Source organism: Chelmon rostratus, chromosome 3 (genome assembly GCF_017976325.1).
Source record: "Chelmon rostratus isolate fCheRos1 chromosome 3, fCheRos1.pri, whole genome shotgun sequence".
Classification (NCBI taxonomy): domain Eukaryota; kingdom Metazoa; phylum Chordata; class Actinopteri; order Chaetodontiformes; family Chaetodontidae; genus Chelmon; species Chelmon rostratus.
This window is the reverse complement of record NC_055660.1, coordinates 13,478,131-13,498,510: the sequence shown is the minus strand read 5'-3', so window position 1 is coordinate 13,498,510 and position 20,380 is coordinate 13,478,131. Positions and strand designations below refer to the sequence as shown.

The 20,380-nt window shown below is 44.8% G+C and overlaps 1 protein-coding gene across 4 annotated transcripts in view; it reads right to left on the bottom strand.

Moving 5' to 3' along the window:
- mgat3b (beta-1,4-mannosyl-glycoprotein 4-beta-N-acetylglucosaminyltransferase b) overlaps window positions 1–16,795 on the bottom strand; it is a 70,970-nt gene extending 54,175 nt beyond the window's left edge. For 2 of the 4 annotated variants that reach the window (XM_041966254.1, XM_041966277.1), the window contains exon 1: window positions 16,569–16,795. Coding sequence is in view for 1 of the 4 variants with exons in the window: in XM_041966277.1 (XP_041822211.1) it covers window positions 16,569–16,591 (23 nt within the window). In the remaining 3 variants the exon portion in view is untranslated. Of the gene's footprint in view, window positions 1–9,756; window positions 10,506–16,568 lie in introns of those variants that run through there. The other 2 variants (XM_041966262.1, XM_041966285.1) reach the window with 1 other exon arrangement.
- Window positions 16,796–20,380: the final 3,585 nt, after the last annotated feature.

Genomic DNA, 20,380 nt, shown 5'->3' with positions numbered 1-20,380 from the left:
GTGCATTGTTATTCTTCAGAGTTTTATGCGTCTGGCCTGACATCTCCATGTGTAAGTGCAGCCCTGGAATACAAAGCACAACGCTGCCATCCAGGCTTCCCTCCTGGCTGCAGCCGGCCGGCGGGTGGGCAGGAGTTTGGGGACGCACGATGAATAAACAGTGCAATCAAGTGGGAGGAACTTCACTGAGATTCAACAAGGAGAACAGATGGATGGACCACACACACAAAAATACACAGAATTATGTATTAAGATCCAGCAGCAGAGTCTTTCTGCAGGGACCACAGCGGAGCACGAAGCCTAAAAGAGGGGCTTTCCTGGGCAAACCGAGGTGAAGCTGAGCTCTTCCAGTTTTTGCAGCCTCCTGAGGCAGTGTGTGTGTGGGTGTGTGGGTATGTGTGTGCGTGTGCGAGTGTTCAGTAAGCACTGGGCCACTTTCCCAGATGAGATTCTCTGCTGTAGGATAATCCTGATGAAAATGTCTTTCCTCTACCCCCCCGTCTCTCTCATTCTCTCCATCCGTCCGTCCGTCCGTCGGAGCAGCCGCAGACAAACAATTGGCTGTCCGCCCTCGCTCTTCCTCTCCCATCTTCACGTTTCGCCTCCCTCGCACTAACAGCGAGACTCCTCATTGACGTTGGTATCTTTCAAGAGCCAAAAAGAAAAGCAACGCGATGACTGCGTCATTATCATTTTAATAAAACACGTCGACCGGCCCAGCTGCTTTTGCTGTTGTTTGAAATGAATCATAAGTACGCCCCCAGCCTTCCTCTTCAGTCTCCTGTCTGCTTTTACCTTGTCTACATTGATCTTTCCAGATTCTTCTTCTCTTTTTTCCGCTCGCCGTTCTTTCTCCAGCACACAGACTACTTGAGCCCTCGTTATGAATGACTTAATGCTGGTAAAATGACAAGAATCTCTCTCACAGTCCCTTCCTCTGTCCAGCGCTGACACCATATACTCATGCTTTCTAGAAATATCTCCATTGTTCTGAACGACGAGTTGGATTTGGACAAGTTACAAACGTTGCGTCTTCATTTTCGTGCTCAGGAAAAACTACAAGCTCTCAGGGCACCGTCTGCTCTCAGAGTAATTTAAGGCTGCGCTGCAGGCTTGCAGGAGGCAATAAAACACAAGTGCGTCAAAAGTGAGCGTGTGGAGCATGGAGACGACCTTCAAGCCAACAGCAGTTGCACATTAAAAAAACAAAACAAAACAATACAAACGGAAACAACCTTCTCAGTGGTTGACCTCTTTCCCACCGCCTCTCATTTTCGAGTTTGGATTTGTATTAAATTCACTTAACGGTGTAATCAGATCTGGCTTGAACAGCAGTTGAAAATAATTCTCAGTGTCTGCTCAATTAACTTGAAGTATTAGATTTGCAGCAAGAAGACAGGTCAGCATTTGCAGCGTCAGCGATGTGTTAGCCCGGCCTGGCTAATGCATACACTGCATGAGATCTGACAAAGCTTTGTATCAAACACATTGCATGTATTATGAAGATGTTTAGGGTTTTTTTCCTGCGTGTGCAAAGGTTTATGTCGCACAATATAGGCTGCATCAATATATCCATAGATAAACAGACAGAAGAGTATGTATGGATATAGAAAATAGTGTTAAGGTGTGCTCAAGCAAAGCAAAAAGAATATAAGAGCACTGGGATGACAAGTGGGCGCAAATAGAAGCAAATTTCTCTCAGAGCTCCATGAATCTACTTCATAAACATAAAGAGACGAGAGGAAAAATGAGAGAAACTGAAAAGAAACGACAGAAAGATCTTAAACATGCACAGGCACACTCCCACACATGCCGACTAATGGCTAATGTCTGCACAGTTTGTAAATTGGCTGTATGGGGCGAAGAAAAGACACATATGGACAGCACAAAAAATGACAATTCACTTCGCTTCGCAAATAAAGTTAAAACTTGTAGGTCTGGAAAGAGCAGGATCCGCTGATTGGATTGAATGGTATGTGTATGATGTCTGCATATTGATTTGTATAAGGGCTGTTGAAACAGTGCCATGCATGAAACGGCCAGTGACGTTTAAAGTTCAGCTAAATTTAGCCCATTTACAACCAACAAGTTGTACAGACATCTTTCGACCAATCAGCAAAACTCTACTTGATGGACACTCAATATTTCTCTTCAATGTTTTGCGCCGCAAAACACAAACACGAACCATCTGGTACGCCACACAAATATCTGCACATTCATCTTTGACTTCATTTCCAACCGACACCCCCCGTAAATCGTGCGGCAGTGGTACGCTCCAGCACTGTAGGCTGAATAAACACACATGCTGGGTCGAGCACAGGTCAGGACCATTTTCTCTCCCCGGTCTAGGTGGGTCTCCTGAGGTCTCCATGGCGGACACGACTGTAAGGTGACACTGAGGTGACCGAGAGGGGGAAGGGGGAAAAGAGAGAGGGTGAGAGAGAAAGCAGAGCATTGAGAGGAAGGGAGAGAGAGAGAGCGACATCCTCAAGGGCAGGCGACTTCTATTTTGGCCTGGTGGTAAACTCGGCTTGGCTGTCTGACAAGAGTAAGACACAGTTGTGGTGGTGTGTGGGTGTGTGAGGGGGGCTGGGGGGGGCACGGAGGGAGAAACTACCTTATTTAGAAAAGGGGAGCACCCTCCAAACAGCACGGGGGCAGAGACGGGACGGATAAGGGAAGAAAAGCTAGCGGTGCTGGTGCCTGAACGGTCGGACCTGTCCTTAACAAACAGCAGCAGCGTGTGGAGAGCTCTTCATCCGCCCCCACACGAAGCCAAGCAACACTCGGTTTGACCTGCCAGAACAGAAATCCATACTTCATCATCACAACTGCTGCCCCCTCAAGACCCTGCTTGAGAGACCGAGTGTGTTTGTGGCCGTGAGAGAGAGAGACCATGGAGGGGTTATTGAGCAGGACTAACTGCATTTTACGTCTGCGCTTTATGTGGACTACAACAGCGGCAACATCTATCTATGTCTATGACCGCTGGCTGCTGCTGCAAACGCTGTTTTTATCGAGCATTTTAACCAAAGTCCATTATGTCTGCGTTGGCCAGCAGGTTTGATGAGGTCTGAGGGCTTAGGCAAGGTTATGGTTGAGACAGGGGACACTGTAAAAGCACAGGCAATTAAAGAGTGAAGAGCACACACTGTGTAAATGGTTGACCCAGTCTTCAGTGAACAACTCAGAGACAAGTCCAACAAATAAATCACTTCATAATGAAAGTCTCATTATTATTATAATAATGATTAATATTAGGGTTAATACAGCTTGTTGCATGATGTACAGATTGTAAAGCACTCACGCTGTGATTTGGGGTGAATACATTTGCCAAAAGCTTATCATAAGAAGTTTTAATATAATGATGAGCGACACATTCAAATTAAGGCTCTATAAAAGTAGATTTAAATATTGAGCATGAAGGTTTGCGGCTGAAAACTCTGGAAAAAGCTAGTAAAAATGCCCATTATTGTCTTATCATTACAGTAATAGAGGACAGCCTATAAATATCAATACGCTGGCCGGCTCTAACGCAGCTGCACAGGCTCACTGTGTGCACATCAAACTCTCTCTCATCAGCTCATCCTGCCATCACGGCGTCATCCAAAAGCCAAAATCTGGTTTGTCTAAATAAGCGCTGCTGCCAAACAACTGGAGGAGTTGTCACTATCCATGACTGTCAAGTCCCACTTCTGGAACCTGTTGCACTGTCCTTGGATTAAGTCTTTTGCCAAAGGACACATTTTGCATAGAAAAACGTTGTACGCTTGCATACTGAAAATACCAGCTTCACCGTCTGCAGGACAACGTGAGCTTTCAGAGTCAAAGAAGAACAGCAGAGAGCTCTCTTTCATGTGCTGATATGTTTTCTTCTGTAGCTTGTCGGTTGACAGAAGGTTGGTGACGGAGAAAACTTTGAACTGTTCGTGAATCGAGCCATCAAACGCCCTCCAGCTGACTGAGGGCTCTGAATGCTGAATCCAAAGGCAGCGGGGGGGGGGTTGCAACAAGCCAGCAAATGTGCGTTTTCCTCCGCTTTTCTCCTCCTTTTCTGTCTTTAAACACAACACGGTGCCTGCAGCATGAGTGATCGTAATTCAGGTGTATGTATGATGTGTGTGTGTGTGAGGTGTGTAAGGAGAGAGAGTCAGAGATGGCGAACTTCACTGGAGGCCTGATAAATGAAATTCTACAGACACAAAGTGTGCTGAAAGAGATGTCAAAAAAAAAAGAAAGATGTATGTCTGTGTGTCTGACTCTCTCTTCAGGAACAGTGTGAGCACAGCCAGGAGCCTAGACCAGTGTGTGTGTGTGTGTGTGTGTGTGTGTTTACAGATGCCAGATCAGAGGTGGAACACAGCTTAATTCCCCCAACAGCAGCAGGCTGTGCCCGCCCGTATGTAACCTGTTGGTTGGGTTAGCATGACGCTGTTTAGACATCCTGGAGCCTGGGACGCCGTGTGAACCACAGATGTGAAATCTGTGGTTCACACGGCGTCCCAGGCACACATACACACACACACACAGTGGTAACAATGCACACAGAGACTGGTTGTACTGTATGATCCAGGTCAATGGAAAGACGACTGTCGTTGTGTTGCTGCATGTTTCTTTTATCTCTCCTTTCACTCTCCGCTGAACTACGTCTTGTAATTACTTAGTGCTCAACAGGGTTTTTCCCTCTGTGTCCCAGCGCTGAAAACACCCCTTTGTCCCACTGACTTCCAGTGGAATAAAGAGCATATTAATGCCAAAGACGGCCCCAGGCATTAAGAAGCTGCTGGACAAGTACGAACTCCCACATCATTCAGCTTCATTCCGGCTTTCCTCTAATTTCTCCACCCAGGAAGTTTGACGGCGGCGATCTAAAACTACAGAGACTGCGAGCCATCCGTACTTTTACATCCACTTGAAGACTGTTCTGCTGCTGATCCAGTTTACGCCAGCTGCACAACTACAGCTGAACAAGTGAAAATGGTCCGTGTGTGCTCATCTACAGCTGCAGCTTGAGGCCACAAGCTTTAAACTTCAGGAAGCTTCAGGAAACAAGTTAAATGTGCAACTTGATAGCAGGATAGCTTCAGTTTGTGTGCACAGAACTATAAAGCAGACATCAGCCTGCAGTCACAGACAACAACCAGTCCTCTGCAACTGCTTTTCATGTCACTGTGGAATCTTTGCACTCAATTTCAGATATATTCAATTTCATTTTTGACAGAATTATTTAAAGATCCCTTACAGAAAACACATACATTTTGCATGTATGTCCATGTGTGCATGTGTACGTGCATGTGTGTATGGGTCATGAAACGCCTAAAAAGTACATCTATTGCCTTCTGGCTCATTGAAAAATCCATAATCTATAAATATCCTGCATAAACTGTTTCCCATGTCACTGAACAGTCTGTCCACTGGACGATTCAGTGTTCCACATCACACTTATGCAAGTTGCATATTGGACCATGATTGCCTCCAAACTAGTTGTAATGTTGCAAAACTCTTAACTCTCTTTAACTATTTACTCTTTGCATTAGGTTTATTTACATCTACTCTGGTCCATTTCCACAGGCTAAGGTGGACAGGTAGTCTCCAAATTTGACTTTGGTTATGCAAAACCGTCTTCGCTGCTCTTCGCTGTCCTTCACTGGTGTTCACACACTGCAGGATATCAGATGTCTGCATCCATCTGCTTAAAACAACAAGCCTGGTTTTTCCTGCAGACTTACATTCTCACTTCTTCTTCACAAAATGCAATACGCTCGACTTGGAAAAAGACTGAGGCCTCCATTTGGATTCTAAACAACTCTGTTTTCACCTACCTAAACCAAAAAAAAAAAAAAAAAAAAGAATAAACTCAGTCTGAAACATTATAAACATCTTGATCTTTAATCTGAAGTCAGTGTGCTATGATTACAAGAAGTCTGGCTGTTGTGTGACTCATGGCTAACATCTGATTTCTTAGGGGAAAAAAAAAAAACTCTTCTTCTTTTAGTGGGAAAGCCTGCAAAACAGGATGCTGTGGAAGGGGAAGAGGCTGCTGATCTCTGCGCGCACAGATCACCTCTGGCAGCAGTAACTGACAGCCCCTCAGTGCACCAGCAAAGCCATTTGTTTTGGCGTTGCAACTTAAGCCAAAGCAGTGAAAAGAGGGAGCAACATAATGAAACTGCTGCGTGAGGGGAAGTAAGAAAGAAAGAGTTATGATGATATGGTGGCCATAAAACAAATAGAAAAGGTGTAAAGCTGCATATGACAGTTCAATGAGACAAGAAGTATGGTATGAAGAAAATATATCAACCATTTTACCACTCATCAGTTCTTTTTTACATGAATTCGCATCATCGTTAGATGTGTTGAGGGTGTTGGTGTATAAGGTATCTGCCGGCTCACTGTGCTTGAAAAGGTGAGACAGAGCGAGAAACTAAGCACTGCTGCCTTGACATAAAAATTTTCCCCTTGCACAAGTCCAAAATACACAAATATTTCAGCTAAATATGATCAGAGTTTTGAAAGCGCTTCAGGGCTCCAGATAATATGACCAAAGCTTCCTTTTGTCTTTGCGGGGAAAGACGGAAACACTGCAGGGCCAGGAGCTAAGTTTGTTATGTGCTGCCTCACAGCAAGGCAGATGCCGCTCGATAGATTATCACCTCTCTAACTGCCTTAAAGGGATAGTTTGACGGTTTGGGAAGCACGGTTTCTCGCTTTCATGCCCAGAGTTATATGAGAAGATTGATACCACTGTCACATCAGACCAGTAAGTGCAAAAACTGAAGTCCAAAATGAAAAGGGGAATATTTCTTGCCTGAGACTCCAGGAAGTTACTGGTCCTGGCCAAGAAATAGTCTGGCCCATAACCCTCCATTTAACAGCAGATTGTCATTTTGACGCTTTGGTTTTTGTACAGATTAAACTATAATATAAAATATAATATGATACTGAGTGAGCTTTCGGAGGTGCTGGTAGGTGGAATTTGTTAGATTTGGACAGGGCCGAGCGAGCAATCCCCCCCTTGTTTGCAGTCTTTTGCTCAGCTAACCGGCTGCTGATTCCAGCTTCATATTTACCTCACAGACACGAGTGGTATCGAACGCTTGTCAAGAAGGCAAATAAGCACGTTTCCCAAAATGCCAAACTGTTCTTGTAAATGTCATAAAAAAATAAATGCGATGAAGCAACTTAAATGGAGCTATATGCCATAATTTCCTGATATAACCAGTTGTAATATACTCTGCATCTCTTTTTGGTTTCTCTCCTTCATCCACTATTTTTCTTCTCTATATGCTTTGACATATATATTTACATGTCATGCCAACCCGGCAAATTGAAAGTGAAACTGAGAGTGTGTGAAAGAGAGAGAGGGAGAGATCGCAGGAGTGTGTTCTTAATCAAATCTGGCAAAAGAAGCGAGCTTCAGCTGTGGGGCTCAGGTGGACCTCCGGAGTCCGTGCACACGGCTGGATAACATCCCCCGTCCCCCCCCCCGAGCTGTCTCTCTGTTCCATTTTCTGTTTTTAATTCTTCTAGCCATCCATCCATTCTCCAACTTTACATCTCACTCCTTTAATCTCCCCCTTTCGGACCTCAGCGGCCACACCTCGACTCAGATGCACACACACAACATGCATATTAAAGGAGATGACAACTGTGTTCAGTCCCCTGCTGCGGAATGCAAAACCCCAAAGATCCCTTAGAAACATTTTCTATTTCTAACTCCTCTTTCTGCAGCCCCACACCTTCGCTACACACACACACACACACACACACTCACACCACCCCACTGCCCTGTCTCTCAGCATCAGCATCACTGTGAAGTGAAAAGGCCAGCATCCCCGTGAGATGTGGTCTTTGTTGATGTAGTTGTTTTGAAACGTGGGGATCTGGGATGCTGGCTGGGGCATTGCCGACCATTTGAAGCCACGGTGAGATAACCACAGAGAACTAGAGCAGCAGTGGTGGTGGCAGGCCTCTGCTTATGCTGCTGCAAACACAGCGAAGCATATGCTGTACTTTCCGCTTTCTGCGGGCTCAAAATTCTTTCCTGCTCTGCTCTCTTTGCCATCTGACAGGTGCAGATCCAGGACCAATTTAGTGTCCAAACAAGTCAAAACAAATCAGGCTGACTTTCATCAAAAGCTGCGTCTGGGTTCAGCTGTACAAAATGAAACAATGTGCGTATTCCTTACAGAACAGACATAGACTGAGCTCCCGTGAAGCAACCTTACATTCTCAAATAATTACCTTTACCCGCCGTGCATCTTTAAAAACCTGGATGCATCCTGACGGAACACACTGAGCATGCTCATCAGCTCATGCCCTGTTTCACACATTCACACCTGGGAGCCGCCAGGTATGGCTACAGTCTGCTACTGTTGCACCACTGAGCCACACTAATAGAATTACTGCTGATTAATTGCCTTGCTCAAGGGCAACATGTCAAGGGAAGGAGAAAGAGGTCCATGTTTACACTCCACAGCCAGACTCAATCTTCACAATCTTCATCTGCTTCACAGTAACCTCCAGGCTACCCCCACCCCCCAACATTTGCACGAAATTTGCACTTAACTGCAGATCAGCTTAATCAAGCCCTCGTATAGTCAAACCCAAGGGACCCAGGATCAATACCTGACCCCTAAACAGCAACCAGGGGGCCGGGCCCGCTCTCCCGGGAAATTAGAAATGGATCCAGCAGGTGATGGTGTTGGGCTTTTGGTTTGGCTGGATGGGAGATGAAAATGTTTTTTGTCAGCGAGGCTTGCAGTGGCTGCATGCGGGAGACAAGCGCCCCGGGGGCAGTGTGATTCAGACGCGGCGAGGTAATGTGTAGCAGGGATTTCCTCTGGGCTGTGAGACGTAGCGGAGGCAAGGCTGAACCGCTGCCATCGGTTCAGGTGTTGGGAGGGGGGGGCGAGATGTGTTAGGGTGTGAAAACGAAGGACGAGCCTGCGGAACGTGGCTTATAATACTGTGGATTCATGCAATGATGGGCGGCCAAATGAGAATTAAACCCAAAATCCTGGTTAGTGCGTCAATCCACTGAGCCACGAAGAAGTGTCAACGATCTGAAAATTTAAGGCTAAATCGTTTCAGTGTTAGAAGCTTGGTGGAAAGTCCTGTACTGCCCAGGTCATGGACGCAGCATGAGACAATGGGCTGCTGGAGACATCCAATCCTCCTACACAGCAACAAGACCCCCACACTGAAAGTGTTCTGTAGCTGTCTCCTCACTTTTCTCTCTGATAGTTCTTGTTTGTCGCCATTTGTGTCTTTTTGTAATCATTTGCGTCTTTTTGTAATCATTTTGCATCTCTTTATAATCATCTTGAGACTCATTTTGCCCCCTGACCACTTGGGCCCCTGGGGGAGGCCTGCTGAGTGACCCATCCATGGTCCTGGTACAGTCTGCTCTGTTACTAAAACTACACATCCCCCCAAAAAACATAACCGAATGGAGTCATATGAGGTGGCATAAGCTGCGCTCCATCTCCAACCTGACCAGTAACACAAGGCCATCTGCTCATATCCACCCATCTACTTCCAAATTTCGTCAGAAGCAACTTCATCAACCTCACACACACACACGCAGTGGTACACCCCCTCCTCCACACTACAGGTCTTACAGTACAGGCCTACTGTACGTGGAGTGGCAGGGGTCTGCGCCTCAGAAGCCTTCCTGCTCCCCCTCCAGCCCCCCAGCCCAACCTCCATATCCCGGAATGAACAAAATGCAAAAAGCATGGCATCTCCTCTTACCCATCTGTGCCCGTGTCGGATGTCTTTCAGAGGTTCATGGTGGATGAGAGCCCTGCTGATCTGATTCTTGTCTGGTAGTTTTGCTGCAGAAGCTGCTATGCCATCGCATTGGTGATGCCGGAGTGTCGGTGGTAAGCGGGGGCCGGGGTCTCTCTCTATTCTTCAGCCGGGTTACTCTATAGTCATCTCGCCAGTGTTTACCCCCACCCGACTCCTCCGGTTTTTATCTACCGGATCGGCTGATCGTCCCGAGCAGGACTTGCAGCGGATCCTGTCGGTCGTAGTGATGGCACAGCCTCCTCTCTTGCCTCTGATGTTTATTATAGGAAAGCCGGAGCGGAGGTTTGTCTGGAGCAGATTCAAACAGAGAAAACAGAAAACGCGGAGCCGCTTCGGTGCGCAAAGGGATGAGCCCGACGGTGCAGAAAAGGATGGAGATGGAGAGATGAGGAGGGACACGGGGTTGGCGGTGGGGGGTGATCGCCGCTGCCTGCCGTCCTATTCGCCGTTTTCTGTCGTGTTTACGACCCGCTGTCGCCTCCTCCCTCCGTCTTTTCTGTGTCTCGCTCCGTGATGCGTCTCCCTCTCTCCGCTCCTCCGCGCTGCGCTCTGCGCCCGGTATGATGCCTTTTCCGCTCGTCAGAAAATAAGATTCCCCCCCGCTCTCTTCTCTTTTACTTCTTTTTCATCATCTTCCCTCTAGATCAGACAGGCTGCGAGGAGGAGGGGGAGGTGGAGACGAGCGTGTGTGTGTGTGTGCGTGTGTGTGTGACTGGGCAATTGGAAGAAAACGAAGGCAACAAGGAGGAGCCCCGCGAGAAGAGAGCTCCTCCCCGTTATGCTGCTTATCAGGGTCGGACGAGGGGGGCGCCCATCATGTATGAGGGAGATATAAAGGAGGGCATATAAGAGGGGGGGTGGAGGAGGAGGGGTTGTAGTGATCGCCTGCATAAGCTTGAGGAGACAAGACTGCTATTATTATTTACGCCACCTCTCCTGTGACACTTTCAGAAGTGTCTGATTCCCGAAATAAAAATATCCAACCTCATGCAAGTTCTGCACAAAACACATGAAGGAAAGCCACAGCAGAGCCCCCGTGAGGCTGCAATGCGCATTACATAGCAGAAAAAAAAGATGCATGGCTAAGATAAAATATGACGAGACAACAGTGGTGTTTAGAGACATACCACCAGAGGGAGTGTACAGTTTGGCCTGAGGGTGGCGCCAGAGTGAACGCCCATGCTGCCACTCAAAGGTTGCCAAATAATTAATGACATTTTTGGGAAAGACTGCATGCTGCATTAACTCCTTGGCCAAGACCCCCTCATTTTTCTGTTCTGTGTCAAGCTGAAGCCAGAAACCGGTTAGCTTAGCTTCATTAGCTTTAGTTTACACATTACGCTATGTTGTTTGTTTACGTTATTTTGCGCAGAAACCACGGCTAAACAACAAATCCTTTGTAAGGATTGCGCAAGCAAGACATAGCATGCTATTTAGTGAGCTCGGGGCTGCTTTCCCCTGTTTCCAGCCATTAGCATATTTCTATGTGTCTTGTTAACTGTCGCAGACAGACATCAATCTTGTAATTTAACGCTCTGCAAGAAGGTAAATAAGTGAACTAATCCTTTAAATTAAACTGATGATGTGGTATGGGGAGGATGGTGGAGATTCCCACATTTACAGCGTTCATGTCACACAGCGTCTTGATGGTTGCATGACTGCAGAGTAGGTGACGAGAGGGTTGAAAATACCACACATGGTCATTATGACACTATTTCCATTGAAGTTGGGTTTAAGCACCTTGAAAGACACACTTGGACTGACACGAGGCATCCATATTTGTCTTTTCGGGCCCTAATAAGCACCGAGTCAAACATACCAGAGCTGAGATTCAAAGCTGGAATTACGACTTGGACGCTGACATTAATATGAGCTTATTGACTATTGGGAAAGTGGTCACCGTGGTAACCCTCATATGACAAATGTGGCATAAATGTCCGCACCCTATACATTGTATGACATCTAAAATTCAGCTCTACAGTGTGTTTACATGCACACTGGTTTGATTTTTTTTTTTTTTTTTTTGAATCTCGATTATGTTTGCGTCCCACTGGTTTCCTGGATAAAGCCGCATCCCCACGTTCTGACCGTTCTGTGCCACGTACGGAGGTTCTTCCTGACTTCAAATTACATAGTGGTCAGTAAAGCAAAAAAACAGAAGATAAACAATGCAGTAGTGGTCTCTGTGAAATGAAAGGGAGAGTCTGACACTCGTTTTTTAGCTCTCAAGTGATTAGAGACAGAAAGCAAATCCGGCAAAGCGCTAAATGCAGGTTGTCCAGGCTGAAACCACACTGGGTTCACCCTCACTTGTTGAGTCAATTCGCTCCAGAAACGTCAGATTCGCTGGATGTGGAGAGTCTAAGACCTGCTTGCAGTGGTGCATGCAGAAAAGAGTGACATTACTTCACCGTTTTAATCTGACATGACTGACAGCTGTTCACCAAGTGGTGAGAAATATGATTACCACAGTAACAGTCCGGCATGAACAAAGCGTCAGCAGTATAATGTAAAAGTACAAAAAGTAAACTCATTTTCCATTCAGTTGTAATCACTGATGCACAACTCAACACACTGCTGTGCCCTCCAGGTCGAATAAACGTCATAACCAACTGCATTTACTGTAAATGGGAATTTCTTCGGAAGCTAAAATGTTCCTGCTTCTCTCATTGGTTAGTTCTGGTGGTTTCTCTTGAAATAAAGCGTCAGAACTCGAACTGCCGGCAGTTTTTACTCTCAGGTGATGAGAACAAAAACATGTTACTACACGCCTGCAATGAGCTGCATGTGTGTGAGCATGGCTGCACACGCCACACCCTTATATGTGTGCTTAAGGGCTTTATGTCCACAAGTGTTTTTACAATCTTTTTCTTTCCATCATTCTCAATTCTTGTCTTTTAAGGCTGGAAAAACCAGAGCGTCACATTGACCGGCACATGACCTGACATGTAAACGTCCAATGGCTGCTGAAATGTCACTGAAGTGTGCTTCTGTCTGTGCAGAGACCACATGGCGATCCGTCCAATAATTGTTGAAATACTTCATCCGGGATCAAAGTGGTGAATTGACTGACACCGCTCTCCGCAGGGACGTGCCGCTGCCGTGACTAACACCACTCCAAACTTAAAACCAGGCGGCAAAAAATCTTCCAGCTTTTGAGGAGACGAAATTGCCTCTGCTGATGTTTTCCAGTGTATTTTTGTTCTAATTTGTGCACCACTGATGTTACAGCTGTAATAGCTGCCTCTCATTTGTTTCACAATGTGACTCCTGTGAGGTTCCATTATGCTGAATAAGCACTCCGCAAATAAACTTGATCTTTTTATATTTACCACATCTTCTTTCAGAGGAATAAGACAGGATTCTCATGTGGGGATTGGCCTATTGTTGTCAAATGTCTGTTTTTCTTGGCGCAAACTGCCCTCACTTCTTGTTTGTTTCTGGTTTAGTTTCAGGTCACAGTTGGGTGAGTTTTTCTCAGAGGGAGCTGTTCACTCATGTGAACAAGAAGTCCAGGTGCTCATTATTTGGCAGCAGTGATACAGTTCAGACTTACAATGGCCAATGACTACCTACTTTTTAACAAGTGTCTGTGCTCACATAGTAAGCCAGTGAAGTTGCCAGCGCCTCAGCTTGTTAGTTATACACTGTAAATACAGCTGGATGTTGGGCCTCCAGTAGTGCAACAGCCTTCATATCAGCCTGAGATCTTCAGCCTCACAGCCTCCATTTGTTCTCCCTCTGAGCAGTCAGCAGCTGTTGCAGGGAGGCTCATAGACCCATATATCAGGCTGCTTCTGCCTTTTTTTCCAAATATTGATATCAGCCTGTCAGCACATCCAGAGTGACAGAGGTGGACTTCTTCCAGAGTTTTACTCTGTATTGTATTCTGGGAATTTGGGGGGTTTTTAGCGATCAGGGAGGAGTTGAGATGACATTTTTAAGGGCCTGTGTGTATGATTTAGTGGCATCTTGCTGCAATGCTGCAGATTCCCAACCAAGCCTCACCCTCCTCTACAGTGGCCGCCAAAAATGCAAAGGGGGTCTCTAGAATCAGTTTTTGGTCTGTCCATTCTGAGCTACTGTAGAAACATGGTGGTGCAACATGGCAGACTCCGTGGAAGAGGATCTGCTCCTATTTTCATGCGATTATACAATAGTGAAAACATAATTATGAAAATTATATTGCATGTAGATACCCCTAAATCCTGCATACTGGCCCTTTAAAGTTCTCAGATGACACCGGAGATGTGAAGGTTATGGAGGAGTTTCATCTGAGTCCAGACGAACTGAACTATTACTGTTGGCTGCAGATTTCACCTCTGCGACCGCTGAACTTCCCTCGGATAAAATTGCTGCAGATTCCCAACCAAGCCTCACCCTCCTCTACAGTGGCCGCCAAAAATGCGAAGGGGGTCTCTAGTATCAGTTTTTGGTCTGTCCATTCTGAGCTACTGTAGAAACATGGTGGTGCAACATGGCAGACTCTGTGGAAGAGGATCTGCTCCTATTTGAATTGCGATTATACAATTGTGAAAACATAATTATGAATATTATATTGCATGTAGATACCCCTGAATCCTGCATACTGGCCCTTACACATAACACATACATACACAACATACACAGACTGATTCCAACATACCAACAGTCCATAAGAACCTCAGAAACAAAAGCGGGATCTGGGCATCATTATTGGCACCTAGAAGATGCATCGGATACATCTTAAATATAGAACTTTATCAAAATAAATATAGTTGCAGCCTCAGTAGTTCTAAAATCCTGGCGGGACAATGTCTGCAGTTGAAACAAACGGACAGGCAAATATAAGCTACAATGCACTGCAATCATTCACTTATGTTACTTTGTGTGAATTCTTTCATCTGTATCTCCACTCCAAGAGGCCCAGACCGCAACAAGACAACAACCAAATCTATAGTCAACAGGCTTATTATGCCACACAGGCAGCATTTCAATCACTGGAGTAAAATCAGCTGATATTTTGATTTCCAGCAAGCTGCCAATTTGCCATCTGTAACCATCTGTGAACAGCACGCAAATGTAAGGGGTCGAAAAACGACTAATTGGGCCTTTATGGACAGGAGCCCATTTGAAGAATGTAATTTAAAATTATCCTTACAGACTGCAAAAACATCATGTGCTAGTAAACAAACTTTTTTTTGTGTAAACACTGGTGTAAAAATCAGCTAAATATACATATATATGAAGAATTTCATCTGAATCTTAATGGGGAATTTGACCATCTCACAGCCTGAATACAAGAACACCACCCAGGCAAGAGAACATACTGAACACTTAAAACCTTTCTGCTACAAAAAGAAGGATAAATTAAAAACTATTATGGAAGACTGGCACAAAACAACCGGCTCCACACATGAAATCCTACCTGCTCAAACAGCCCATGTTCAGGAGAAAATGGAAAAACTCTCATTTTCAGTGTGCACTGCACATTCACACGCACAGACCTTCAAATAAAGAATGTGAAATATTCAGCATAAGAGAATTCTCAGATGACACCGGAGATATGAAGGTTACGGAGGAGTTTCATCTGAGTCCAGACGAACTGAACTGTTACTGTTGGCTGCAGATTTCACCTCTGCGACCGCTGAACTTCCCTCAGATAAAATTCCGACAAGGCAGAAATTTGGAGCTGGAAGTGGACCGTCAGACTGAACTCAAAGAAAGGTTACAGAGATATGGACGTATGTGAGAATGGGCACATCGCAGCATGAGGCCACATGCAGGGTTATGTCTGCAGTGCACAGTGTGCATAGCTGAAGCAGCGTTGACCCCAAAAAGTCATTTAAAGCAGGAATAGGAATAGAGGAAGAGGAAGGAACATTTTGGGAAATACGCATATTTGCTTTCTTGCGGATAAGCTCAATAGCACTCTCATGTCTTTAAGTATAAGGCAAGAGGCATGATACCATGAAGTTAGCAGAATGACTGGACACACAGGGGAACAGCTGTTCAAAGTAAAAAAAACCCAAAAACATCCATAAAACCTCACTTTGCATTGTAGAACTTTTAGATATTAAAAGAATAAAGAAATTATCTATATTTCACTTTATGACAGAGCCAGGCACTCCTTTCTAGTCTTTGTGCAAGGCTAAGCTAACTACTTAACTTCCTCCAGCTTCCTATCTTATGGACAGATTTGTGATATTGATCCTCTCATCCAATTCTCTGCGAGAAAGCTCAAAAGCACATTTTCCAAAATGTGAGATTATTCCTTTAACAAAATGCCACCATAAGTTTTGCGACATCTTCTTTGGAAACGCTCTCCATGACCTGCACACTTTGTGGTATACTGAAATGTCAGACGGTCACAGGTTTGCTGAACTTTCCGTTCTCGTGAGATGTACCTGAAGAGCAGAACCTCTTGTGTTGATTTCTTTCTAAAAGCGCTTGTCAGGAACCAGAGTTTCAAGCGAGCGAATGTCCATCACTGCCTTTAAAACGAGTCACAGATCCCATGACAGTTCCAAACACACGAGCCGCGTGTTCAAAAACTTCACCGGTACCGTTCACACTCCGAGACAAAGCGTCAGACTTCATTACGCCCTCAGCGAGAATTTACAGACACTTGACAGAATAAAGATCACAGGATTTCTACTTCACTACCAGCTTAGTGGCAGACATGCTGTCACGCCTGCATCTGTTTACACACAAACACACACACGCACACACAAATATCCCAGAGTACAAATGATAAAGTCTTGTGTATTTACCTGTCACATTTTCTTCTACCCATTTTCTCCTCAGCCGTCCAACGTGCAGTGATTAAGCCAGACTCTGTCGTCCACCTCCGGGTGCACCACCCTCTGTCTGCTGTGCCCTGCACTCCTGCTTCCAGGTGACACTAACAAGCTCAGCCATTAAAGGTGAGAAGAATCAGGTGAGCGCGGGCTCCACAAACACAGCAGTCCACACCTTTCGGCTGGTAACTGTTTAACTCCTATCGTTTGAGTAATAATGCAACAAGAGGCTGGAGGATAACTTCATAGTCTTCATGCCTTTTCTAGCTTTTTTCTTGATACGTATCTGCTGACTGTGCAGAAAAAACAGGATCAGGAATGCCCTCAGTGTCTTGCACAACATTTAACGTTGCTTGGAGTCACGGTGAATGAGCCTGCCAGCTTCAGGTTGGAGCATGGTTGGCTACCTCACCATTTGGGTGCCCAAAATGAAACAGAGTCAGAACCTGCAGGCACAGGTTGCCATTTGAAGGTGGTCTGTGACAGATCTGGGAATCTAGCTCCACATTGCCATCTGATGGGCCGGTTAAAACAAGTCAGTGTGGCAGCAACAGAGGACTCAATGTGTGGGTTTCTCCATCAGAATTAACCCAAGATAAACCTAAGATATGATTGCTCGCGTTCAAAGACACAGCAACCTCATCATTTTAGATCATTTGTGTCTTTTGGTCTCACTTGAGGGAAAAGCTGAAAGATTTTTCAGTGACTGCATAACGTCCAGCAGGATTAAACTGATGATAAAGGCTGATGCAAATAAATGTCATCTAATTTTAGATTAGTCTTTTAGTCTGGCAATTCGCAGTGCTGGAAAGTAGATAAGTATATTTACTCAAGTGCTGTGCTTAAGTACTTTCAACTCAGCTAAAGTACTTAGAAGTATCTTTAACCAGCTGTTAAGTACAGTACAATGCTACATGCACAGTAACGCATCACTAAGAATAATCTGATAAGAAAACACTGCCAGGAGCCATTCTGCTGCCTCAGCTTCAATCCAGGGCTTTTGTAGTGAAGTATCTTCATCTTGAGGTATGGCGACTATGATATGTAAGAGATCTGAATGTTCTTCCACCGCTGGCTGCTGGATGCTGTAACTCCAACTGGCCAGAACATGTTTTGAGCGAGCAAACTGTGTTTCAGTGCGACTGGGACAGGAGGAAATGGTTTGCAGATCTTTTAGTTCTTGTGTAAAATTACTTGCAGCTGTTATTTCCAACATCTTGACTTTATGCTAAGCTAAGCTAACCACACCACATCCTGGCTGAAGCTTACGTAATGGATAGATATTGGAGTGATACGGATCTTCGCACCGTACGTTGCTTTGCAGGGAAGCCAAGAAAGATCGTGCTCGCAGTTATTTTTTTAACGCCATTATATCAAGATAACAGGCTTGTTTTCCTGTGATAACGGGTTAATAACTTGCGTGGGTCACAAATGAGTGGCTCATTAGATCACACCTCATTTAAACAGCAAGATTGTTGGAGTAAGAACATTTTCAGTTTAAAATCACAGTGTTACAGTGTCAAGATGCCATCTATGCATGCTGGCATGGTACTCTGATCTCTGATAAACAAGTAATAAGAAGAAACAAACTTAATTTCTACATCATCTGATTTCGCAGTTGCGGTTTAATTATGTGGACCATCACTGCAATGGACCAATCACGCTGTTTTGTCTGAGCGATCTTGCGATAACAGCATTAAAAATAATAACAATGGCTTCCGTAGCTTTGCACAAAAGTAAAAAATTTAAAAAAAAGTAACTCTGGACACTTAACGTGGTCCCTGTTTTCCTCCTAGTTAAATCTCAACTGAAGTCAGTTGGCAGACAAATCAATCATCTCAAATCTCAAAAAATCTGTATTAGCCAGAGCCTGTATTATGTGAAATAATACGCCTCACATCTTTTCTCTTTTAGTGTCACTTTGCATGTTTCAGCTGTTTCAGACTGAGTGTTAAAGTGTTAAATGTCTCAACCCTGGAACAGAGCCTGTGATCATCGACCTCCAGGGCCACGGCGCTTACACGGAGCTCCCTCTGAGACCATTCGTCACAACAACATGGACTTCCTTTAGGACAGCCCTGAACAGACAGACTACAAGCAGAGCCCGGTGACGGCGGCAGCTCGTTTCACGCTCTCAACATTCACCTGACATTTCATTTCCCTCCGTTTTCCACGAGGAGCAATAAAGTTAATTGAACCCACTTTTCAAGAATCGGGTCTTGGCCTCAGCAGGAGGAAAACACCAATTACCCCTAAAATGTGCAATTAGTAACACACCCCGAGTCTGCTTTGATACTAAACAACTGTGTGTTACAGTACGGCTGCAACTTGGTGATTTGAAGGTTTAATGGGAAATCATTTCCCCCCCTTTTATTACTTTTTTTGTGTTTCTAATCACTTCCATGATTAAGCCAATTAGGGTTTCATAACAGTGTGAAGTTAATTTAGGGAATGAGATTAACCACTGAAATGGTGACTGGCTGGCTAAAAGCATACAATGCAATTTCATGCCGACATATTTCCAAGTTTAACCGCCGTAAATTCTTTGAATGAAGACTCTTTGAAATCATGGAGGACAGACGTCTCTGGCCAGCCCGCCTTTCACTGTGGAGGAGACAGATTTCTTTCACCTGATCGCCGTGCAGTCAAAGCTTGTATGTTTGTACATGTACCATTACTCACATGTGAAGTATGTTTTCTCAACTTAGTCCTTCCAACAGGTGATTCTGGAAAGTGCAACACACACCAAAAACAGATCTGACAGTGGAAGATTAATCAAGGTTTTTTTCGAGGGAGCTGAAATTTTTCATTAGTAAGTACAAAACTTCTGATTATTTCAAAGGTGATTCTGAAATGACATGAAAGTGATGATTGTTCGACGGATGGCTCCATTTGTTCCAACAATCACTCAGCTCCTCCTGTAGACACCCCCCATCCCATCACATGATGGTCGATTATGCTTTGACTTCACCGTGTTGTGAACACTCGAGCCGCCGGTACTCCCCATCCATCAATGTCACGCTGCTGCGGTATCAGAGGTCCTCTTCCACATCATGTTGAGAGAGCACATCATGCTTCATAGTCCAGGACTCAAAGCTCTGGTACACTAGAACTCTCTGATTCAAGGCAGCTTCGTGTTAAACACCTCTCCCACATCTCACACTCATCTCATGCTGTACTTGTCTTGCACTATGCAGCCACTGAATCACTTCATTGTTGATCCCTAAAAACCTCCAGGTTCAGTTTTTTGGATTTGTGTCCAGTGACAGTCATCCATCTCATGTAGCTGGACCTTTAGCATTGTTTTTGCCAATGAAATTTAGAACCAAGGCCTTGAAATTGTATAATTTCAAAACTCGTTCCATGATCGTTCCAAACACTCATTCTGACATCAAATCACATTTTTTAGGTCTCTTCAAAGACTTTAAGTGTCAAACCTTTAAATATCTATTTAAAATACCATATCTGATGCTGTAATGTATGCTACAGTAGTCATTCAGTGTGTTTGCATTCTGTGAGTGCTTCTCTAGTATACTCGTTTCCAAATACAGAAAATTACCCATGCACACACAGGAAATTTGGATTTGGAGTAGGTGAGATAAACGGCCTGTTGGCTGGTTGAGGCTGACAAATCCATGTTTTGATGATGATGTGCATATTTTTTCGAGAAAAAAGGATTCACTTGGGCCTCGTTTTCCTCCCCAGAAAACCCTATTGCTTAATCATCCTCTAAATAAATGCAGCTGTAAGGACGAGTTCCTCTTCTTGCTATTAATTACTGGCAA